Source organism: Camelina sativa, chromosome 16 (assembly GCF_000633955.1).
Source record: "Camelina sativa cultivar DH55 chromosome 16, Cs, whole genome shotgun sequence".
Taxonomy (NCBI): domain Eukaryota; kingdom Viridiplantae; phylum Streptophyta; class Magnoliopsida; order Brassicales; family Brassicaceae; genus Camelina; species Camelina sativa.
Window position 1 is genome coordinate 14,180,592 of NC_025700.1, and position 9,195 is coordinate 14,189,786.

Consider the following 9,195-nt stretch of genomic DNA (forward strand, 5'->3'; position numbering starts at 1 on the left):
ACATATTATATATAATATATAATAGATAGATGGTTAGTATGGTTAGTGTTTAAATTATAGTATTTTGTGGTTATAGAGTCCAATTCCCTATATTAAAATTGTAAAATGAAGAAAATTAAATTTTTCTTTGACTTATATAATAGCATAGTAGAGTAAGAAATTAACAAAAAAATCTTTAGATTATGCAAAATCAATTAACATTCATGTAACACAATTTTTTGGTCAAATTATGTAACAAACCTAATGGTGTTTAGATGTTTTCCCATCATATTATACAAGCCAAACAAATAATATATACTTCTGTAATTTAACCATCATATTATATGATTTTCTAGTCAAATTTTATTTTTCTATCTTATCATGGCAATTTAATTTAATTACAGAAAACGTTGTTTCTATAGATCCCAAATTCTTGGACAATAAGATCATTACCATAAAATTGAACAACAAACAAAAATCTGTAAGACTTTTGAATATATGTTTCCCTATTTTGAAAATTTAAAATTATTGGCAAATAAATTATATTAAAAGTTTCATCGAATTATATCTATTTTTATAATAATTTTTAAAACTTAATAGATTTATCTTTTGAAAGGCACAAGAAATTAAAAAAAAAAAAAATCTTATCTTTTGAAAGGCACAAGAAGATCTATAAAAATTATATATATATATGTTTTAAGAAAAATAAACTGGAAGCAGATCCAAGTTGGATCTGAATATCATGTTTCTCAAAAATCAAAATATTTGGATCCATATCCAGAAGTTTTGTATATCATCTTTATGATCATATTGTGTTAGATCTCGAATAATTTGTCCACCATTACAGATGATCTCGAATTGTTAATCTAACGATTTTTTTATTCTTAAGATGTTTTATCGTAAATTTTGATGAATTTATTTATCTTTCCATTGAAAATTCATAAGTCAAATAAAAAACATCAAGCTATCAAACTAATAATAAGATAAATAGATAATCAAAGAGTATTCAGTAATAAGAAAACCAAAAAGTAATGCAAATAATTTTAAAAACAGTTAAATCATTTGAATGTAAAAGATCCTAAACTATGTCTTATTATCACATACCTTCTGCAAAAGAATTGAATCAGATACGAGGTTTCTTCATTGATGCGTTTGTATAATCCCCAACTTTCTTAAGCTATGTTTTTGCTAAGTTTTTGTAAGAAAAAAAATACGGCGGATATGATGAACACCTAAAAAAGAGGGTACTGGATCCTTTTATAATAACAAAATGTTAATCTAGATGACAAAACGATGGGAAAATGCAAAACGACGTCGAATATATTTTATTTACACGACGTCGTTTGGCATGTTTTAATTTTGTGTTGCTTAGACATTAGATTAATTAGTTCTAAAAAAATCTATACAATGACGTATACAATCATCTAAAACCAATCTTTTAGTCTTCTAATATACGATGTCGCGATGTGTCAATACTTGCCTTGTTTAAGGTAAGTTTTTGGTTACGTAAAAATTATCTAATTCACAAATATCTCTTATCCATAACACTAAGTCTATTGTATGTCAGTCTATTCGTTGAAGCATTTTCAAAAATATGATTTTTTTCATGCTCATTTTTAAAATTAATGACCAAATTAACTTTTATTTGAGCGATAACAAGAATGTACAATCACCAAAATCAAAACAAAATAAATCCCGCCAAAATCCAAAAAAGTTTCTATAAAAATTAGCAAAATCAAAATATTCTCGCCATAAAAATTACGTTAAAAAACCAAAAAAAATTCCGCCAGAAAATGAAAAAAAAATTCCTGCCAAAATTTTTAAAATAGATACCTTATAAAAACCTTGTAAATGCTTTTAAAAATCTTATAAAAATTTTATTAAAACCTTGTAAAAGCGTATACAAGGTTTTTATAAGGTTTCTAAAAGGTTTTTTTATAAAGTTTTTATAAAGTATTTACAAAGTTTCTATAAGGTTTTAATAAGGTTTCTAATTATAAAAATTTTATAATTTTCTTCTAAATATTTTTAAATCCTTTAAAACCTTATAGAAGCCTTGTAAAATTTTTGGCGGGATAATTTTGGGCTGGAAATATTTTTTTGTCGAAAAGTTTTGTCAATTTATTTTGACAAATTTTTATTTGGCGGAAATTTTCTTCGAACGAATATTTTTTGGCGGGAAAATATGTTGGAAATTTTTTTTTTGTTCATTTTAGTGATGAAAATATTTATCTTGTAAAGCTAAAATGATTATTAAAAATTAAAAGAATGCAAAAATGAAAATGAACAAAAAAAGTATTTTTGGAAAGGAGTATATCAAAAAAGTTATTTCTAACAAATTCTCATATTTTAAAGACTTTTTTGCAGCTTTTGTTGTAAATAAAATCTCTAATAAACAAAATTCAAGAATTGATGTCATTTTTTTATTTTAAAAGTGGGTGTTGTTTAAGTGTAAGGATCAATTCTATAATAAGATATGTTCTATGTTTACATGTCTCTAACCAGCTAATGTGCGTTGTATAAGTTTTTGTTGTTGTATAAAAACCAAAATTCTTGTTTATCGTTCACTCATTATCTTATTTAATAACAATTAATAGTTAAGTGGAAACTAGTAATATATAAAGACGTTGTAACATCAGCGAACCGAAATAGTGCATTGGTCGATGCATGTTCGGTTTTCTCGGTCGAGTTTTAAGTTAAACGCTGCGTTTTGGATAAAGAGAAAACCCTTAAACTCGAGTTTTGTCTCATTAGGCGTGTTTAGCCGCTTTTAAGAGAAACGAGAGAGAGAGAGAAAAGTTTTTGGTGTTTCTTGAGTGTTCTTGGGAGATTCTTGGAATTTGAGGCTGTTCCTGTAGAGATATGTAGCTGGGATCGTTGTAGGAGCTTCCTAGGGACGTTTTCTTCCTGTGTTTGGGTCGGATTTCTTCTGTGGCAAAGGTAAGTGCATGACCATGGCTTATCTAAGCTGGATATTTCTCCGATCTACTTGTTTATGTGTTGTTTGGCTTGTTAGAATGTTATTTGGGACGTTGGGAAGCTTTCTTGTGGCTTGGGATCGAGTTTTTGTGGTTGTATGAACGAAGATCCGGCGAGAAGCTTCGGGGGAAAACGATGCTCGGCATGTGCATCGGTCGATGCAAGTGCGAGGACGGCGCGTAAAACTTTAGGGTTTTCGTGCTATGTCGAGCATGCGTCGGTCGATGAAATGGGAGCATCGGTCGATGCAAGTGAACCTTGCATCAGTCGATGCATATCATGCGTCGGTAGACGCAACCCCAACTGGTGTCGGTCGATGCATACTTGGTGCCGGTCGATGCAGAGTACTGGTTTGTTATTGTTGGTTGTTGATGGTTAGGGATGTCTCTATTGCTTGTCTGTATAGCCCAATAGATGGGAGGATTGCCTTACTGAGTGTTTATCAAATACTCATGCATTGCAATTTGTGTTTGTGATGCAGGTAAAGGCTAAGTGTGATCGTGGAATCAAGACAATGAAGAGGAGGATGTTCTAGGGACTCGATTGGTTGTTGTCTGGCATTGTTAGGTTGCTAGAGTTGGGTCATTAGAAACATTGCTAGGTTGCCGGTTCTATGTCTCATGTTGGCTGAATATTGGTTATTGTTTATGTTCTAATATTGGTTTATTATTGGATATTTATTGGATATTGGTTATTTCCGCTGTTGGTTGTGATTGTGGTTAGGTGGCTAGTGGTATGGGACTACTAGTTGTAGTTTATTAATATTTTTTATTTTTTATTTTTTATTTTTAAAAAAAAAAACAGGTCAAGTTGTTTCAGACGCAACATAGGGTTTGTCCGGTAAAATGACTACACTAGATTCTGAAAAAGAACAAATCATTCACTTTTGTATAACATCATTCAATGGCCCTTTTATCTTGTCTTAAGGTAATTTTATTGGTTTCACTAGCTGTAATTCACAAATTTTTTGTATAACTAAATCTAGTGCTAGTTAATCTATCCATGAACTTATACAATACATTTTTGTAGTTTCTCTTGTTAATAATTGTGATACCCCGGTTATAGAGATTTGCGGAAAGGTTTAAAAGAATTGATTTGGTCACCTATGTCACCAAAGTGCAATTATCTTTTCGGTCAAAGGTCCGGAAGAGAACTCCACAGTTAAGTGTGTTTATACTGGAGTAGTCTCAGGATGTATGACCTTTCGGGAAGTGACTGTTAGAACTGTGCGAGTGAGGACAAAACACAAGAAAGTATCATGTGGTGATTTGTAGGGACAGTAACAAATCTATTAAGTCTTCCAGACGTAGCAAGCTGATCGTTAGATATAGATGGTCTTACGGAACTAGTGAGAAGACGTGAGGCCCATTAAGAAAGGTGTGCCCATGGACTGAGATTGGATATGAGACCCACTAAGAGATAGTGGTCGGGACGTTACAATAATATCCCATAATCAAACAAAATGAAGGAATTACATTTTTTTCAAGTGAGTGTTCTTAAGGATCCTTTGACTATGCATAACCGCATAAGATTTGGAGGGGATAACAAATTAAATTCTATGATTAGATTTGTTTTACAGAAATACTCTAAAATAGCACTAAAACTTGTTTTATGGAAAACTATAGCACACATTTCATAAATTTCTAAAAATATCACTATTAAATACATTAAAATATTTAAAATTAATTTTTAGAATTTTGTTTTTTAGGTTTGAGTTCTCGATTTCACATTTAACATATAGTTTTGAAAGGTAGAATTTAGTATTTTGAATTTAGGATTTAATTTTTAAAGATTAGTTAGTGCTATTTTTTAAATTTTAGAAATGTTGCGAAAAAAAAAACTTATTTTGATGAGAATCTCCAATATTTTACACGTGCATGTTTTCACTTTTCAGATGTCCCCAAGAGCCAATATGCATTGTGTATTGTTATAAGTTCGGATAGATCGCTTTTACTTTTTTATCAATCCACTTATCATCTTATTTAATGGCAATTGATGTTAAGTGGAACTAATATACAAAGACGCAGCAACCATGGGGTTTAATCCTGTAAAACAACTACACTGGATCCTGAAAAACAAATCATTCACTTTGAAACAATATACTCACCACTGAGAGATATTATATCAAACCCCAAACTGATGTAACAACACACAAACAAAGGCCTCCCCTGTTGTCTCCCTCAGAAGCCATTGTGATGCATTTGATGCCTCTCTTCTCCTTTCTCCATTCTTCCTCTCACTCCAGTTCCTTGAGAAAGTCAATGTTGTCCACAAACACCTACAAAGCCGAAAGTCGCAAACTCAAAACGCGAAAATTCAGAGCTCTTTCCATCAAATATGAATCTATCTCAACACACCAATATCTTACCGATTTCCAACCATCAGGATCCAGACACGCGGTGATCTTCGTGCTTATACCTGGTAAGGGACCAGGTTCCCTCGTGATTTTCCCCCCAAAGAGTTTTATAGCTTCTGCAGTTTTGTACACATCATCCGTCCCTATTGCAATCTGACAGTAATAAAATACAAGCAAACAAGTTAAAGCTATGGCAACCGTCCAGTCGAAAAGGAATTTACACGAATTGTATGTCAAATGTTTCTCTTACCTGAGCATAAGCATTTCCTTTATCATATTCTGTAACACCATAGTTATATGTCAGCTCTAGGACAGGAAATTTTTCTTCTGGACCATATCCCATCATAGCTATCGTGTACTGTAAATAACCACTTACGGTAAGTGAGTTTGATATAAAAGACTAAATCAAACCGATCGAACAAACACTAGTAGCAGGTTTTGCATGTAACAACATATAGACAATGGAAGTTTAAGGCCGCGTGGGTACTAAGAATTAGATTTGAGGCAGTGCAAGTTACCTTGTACTCTGGGTTGTCTCTTGTTCGCAGAAGTTCCATTCCAAAAGCCTATAAAGAAAGTATTCACATAAAGAGGATAAGTACGCATTCTGATAAAAGAAATAGAAAATAAATCAGATGAAATATATGCTGTTCAGGCTATAAACTATCACATCTCAAAACAATTTCATAGGACAACTCACCTTCTCATAGAACTTTATGGCCCTATCGAGATCACCAACACGGAGCATAACTTGGCAAAGAGGTTCTGGTGTAGGACCTCTTTCCAAGAGTTCAAATTTGTAACCATCAGGATCTTCAATGAATGCGATTACAGTTTTGCCACCTTTGACAGGACCAGGCTCCCGAGATACTTTACCCCCTTTGGCTTTTACAAGCTCTACAGTTTTCGCCACCTGTTTGTAAAGAATTTTCATTTCTTAGAAATAAAACCATGTGGTGGAAAGAGTAAAATCGAGACACATCAAACACTATTTCAAAAGAAAGGACATAAAATTTCGTATAGATTGTAGAAGCTCACATCGTCAACAGCAATACCAAAGTGACCAAAACCAGCGCCGACGTCATACTTGTCAACTCCATAATCTATAAACAAACTTTATATTAAAAAGGGAAAGCCAAACCAACTTTATATAAAATGCATAGTCTCAGGCTTATAGGAGATCAACATATATGACTTACTATAAGTGAGCTCAATCACGAAGTGTGAATCCTCAGGTCCATAACCAAGGAAAGCATTAGTATATTTTTCTTCAGGTATATCACGCTTGCGTAGAAGCTTCATTCCAAGACATTCAGTGTAGAATCTGCAGCAATATTAGATGTAATACATGAATCTTCAGAAAACTTCCCAAAGATTAAGAACATCAAATCAAAAATTCACAATAAAGTCAAGAAGACTTATGTACTTAATCGTCCTGTCCAAATCGCCAACACGATAAACAACATGAAGCATTCTTCTCTTGTCATTTTTAACAAAGCTGAGAAGATCATCTTGACTAGTAGCTGTGCTAGCTTGAGCTGCTTTACCAGACTCAGCCACTCCTAAACAGTTTACACTTCTTCTCAAAAGCTTATGAGAATTTAAACCAAAAAGCTGTGATTGAGGTACATCTGCAACAAAATTCAAAAACAAGAATTGATAAACTAATCAATGGATGTTGATTCCGAAACCAGATAATATCAAAATCATCAGCCTAATTCAGAACCCTAGCTGGAGAATTCACTAATCAATTGAACAGTGATTGATTGATTCCGGATTCTATATATATATATATATATATACACATATAAGTGGAGATGGAGGGGAGAGATGATTACGGAGAGTGCGAGAGAGATTTCTGNTAATACATGAATCTTCAGAAAACTTCCCAAAGATTAAGAACATCAAATCAAAAATTCACAATAAAGTCAAGAAGACTTATGTACTTAATCGTCCTGTCCAAATCGCCAACACGATAAACAACATGAAGCATTCTTCTCTTGTCATTTTTAACAAAGCTGAGAAGATCATCTTGACTAGTAGCTGTGCTAGCTTGAGCTGCTTTACCAGACTCAGCCACTCCTAAACAGTTTACACTTCTTCTCAAAAGCTTATGAGAATTTAAACCAAAAAGCTGTGATTGAGGTACATCTGCAACAAAATTCAAAAACAAGAATTGATAAACTAATCAATGGATGTTGATTCCGAAACCAGATAATATCAAAATCATCAGCCTAATTCAGAACCCTAGCTGGAGAATTCACTAATCAATTGAACAGTGATTGATTGATTCCGGATTCTATATATATATATATATATATACACATATAAGTGGAGATGGAGGGGAGAGATGATTACGGAGAGTGCGAGAGAGATTTCTGGAGAGGTAAGAAACGGGGAAGCGAGGAGTTGAAGAGGAGAAGCAGACGAGGGAAGGTCGGATTGAGGACGCCGCCATGGGAATGATCCTCACCATCTTCTTCTTATTCCTCGAGAGTCAAAGCTCTGTGTGTTTGTTTGTTTATGAATCTTCTTCTTCTTCTTCTTCAAGCGGTGGGTACCTTTCCTCCGTCGGAGAGAGGAAGTGACGACAACGGTAGAGATAAAGCTTTTTTATTATTATTTTTTTTTTTTGGAGATTTATAAAGAAAACACAAAGTGATAATAAATAATTTTAATAAAAAAATGGACGATCCTCGTAATATTTCGACTTTATTTTAGGGTATTTTTCTTAATTAAATGATGCCTTAAAAAAAATTAGTTAAACTACATATGCTATTTAATTAATCAATTGATGTTTGTAATAGGCGACGTATTCTAATCTTATAAATTTTATTTTATAATATTATCGAATGGAATTGAGATTTTATTTTTCTGATCATATTTATGTTTCTAAAAAATATAAACTATAACTTCGTTTTTATTATGCGAGATAAATGCAATTTATTCAAGTTGAACTCAAGTGAAGAAAAATGAAAACTTATCTATATTTTGAGTTATTTTTATAATAATGAAAAATATTTAATTATTTAAATAATAGTACTTTTTAATTTAAATTTTAACTAACAAAAATAGGAATTTGTGTTGAGAAAAAAAAAATGTCATAACATTATATAATAAGATAAAACCATTTTTTGTAGTAAGATTGTAGAAATATAACCACAATATGTTTACAAGTATATTTTACTCAAGCTTTTTAATCTATATAATAATAACAATCCAAATAAATATCAACAACCATTGTGATTTTTTGCCATTGTACATTTTTGTCAAATATTTTTCTTATGTTTATTTAAAAAAAAACTGCTACCTTCTAAAAGTGAAGTCACAAATCTTTAACAATTTTCTCAAATTTGTTATCTCAATCATAAAAAAATTATTCAGAAAAAATATGATAATTAATTAAAAGAATCAAAGAATAAATTCATTCATATAAGTAGAAAGAAATACAAAAATTGCTTTACAACCATTTTATAGGTGAGAGGATGATAATAGCTAGTAACGTTTCAAAAATCGGTTCAGGCTGAACCGTTCAGCATTATTATGTACACACAAAATAAAATCAAAAATCAAAATTAAACGATTTGAATCCATTCTCCAACACTGGGGACACCATTGTAGACGGCAAAGAGAACATAATAACCAGGAGGAGCAACGTTTCCACTAGGAGGAGCAACGGCTTCTATCTTGTATTTATCGCCACCAACGTTCTTGACATCTTTTATACCCAACATGAGCAGCCTCATGTTCATTGATACACTATGTGTTGTAAACGGTGGTGCCAACATTGTCAGCATGACATTCTCCTTTGGCACGTTTGGTTGTTTGAGCTCGATGTTGACGTCAAACATTTGTCCATACTTGATCTGTTTTGGTGTTGC

The 9,195-nt window shown here is 32.1% G+C and overlaps 2 protein-coding genes across 3 annotated transcripts in view; both read right to left on the reverse strand.

Annotated features, from left to right (window-relative positions):
- On the reverse strand, positions 4,937-7,944 carry LOC104750521 (probable lactoylglutathione lyase, chloroplastic). 2 transcript variants are annotated; one of them, XM_010472325.2, is made up of 9 exons: positions 7,673-7,944; positions 7,261-7,465; positions 6,514-6,638; positions 6,353-6,417; positions 6,015-6,227; positions 5,833-5,880; positions 5,565-5,672; positions 5,327-5,467; positions 4,937-5,236 (listed from the first exon to the last, which is right to left on the reverse strand). In XM_010472325.2, the coding sequence occupies exons 1-9, from the start codon at positions 7,788-7,790 to the stop codon at positions 5,195-5,197; spliced, it is 1,065 nt and encodes a 354-aa protein (XP_010470627.1). In that variant the 5' UTR covers positions 7,791-7,944; the 3' UTR covers positions 4,937-5,194. The 2 variants fall into 2 exon arrangements, with proteins under 2 accessions (XP_010470627.1, XP_010470628.1); XM_010472326.2 differs by lacking the exons at positions 7,261-7,465; positions 7,673-7,944 and adding exons at positions 6,741-6,945; positions 7,153-7,169 and having other exon boundaries at positions 5,023-5,236.
- LOC104750522 (aldehyde oxidase GLOX1) overlaps positions 8,751-9,195 on the reverse strand; it is a 3,653-nt gene continuing 3,208 nt past the window's right edge. Inside the window, exon 3 of the mRNA XM_010472328.2 lies at positions 8,751-9,055. Within this exon, the coding sequence (XP_010470630.1) occupies positions 8,890-9,055 (166 nt within the window). The 3' untranslated portion in view covers positions 8,751-8,889. The remainder of the gene's footprint in view (positions 9,056-9,195) is intronic.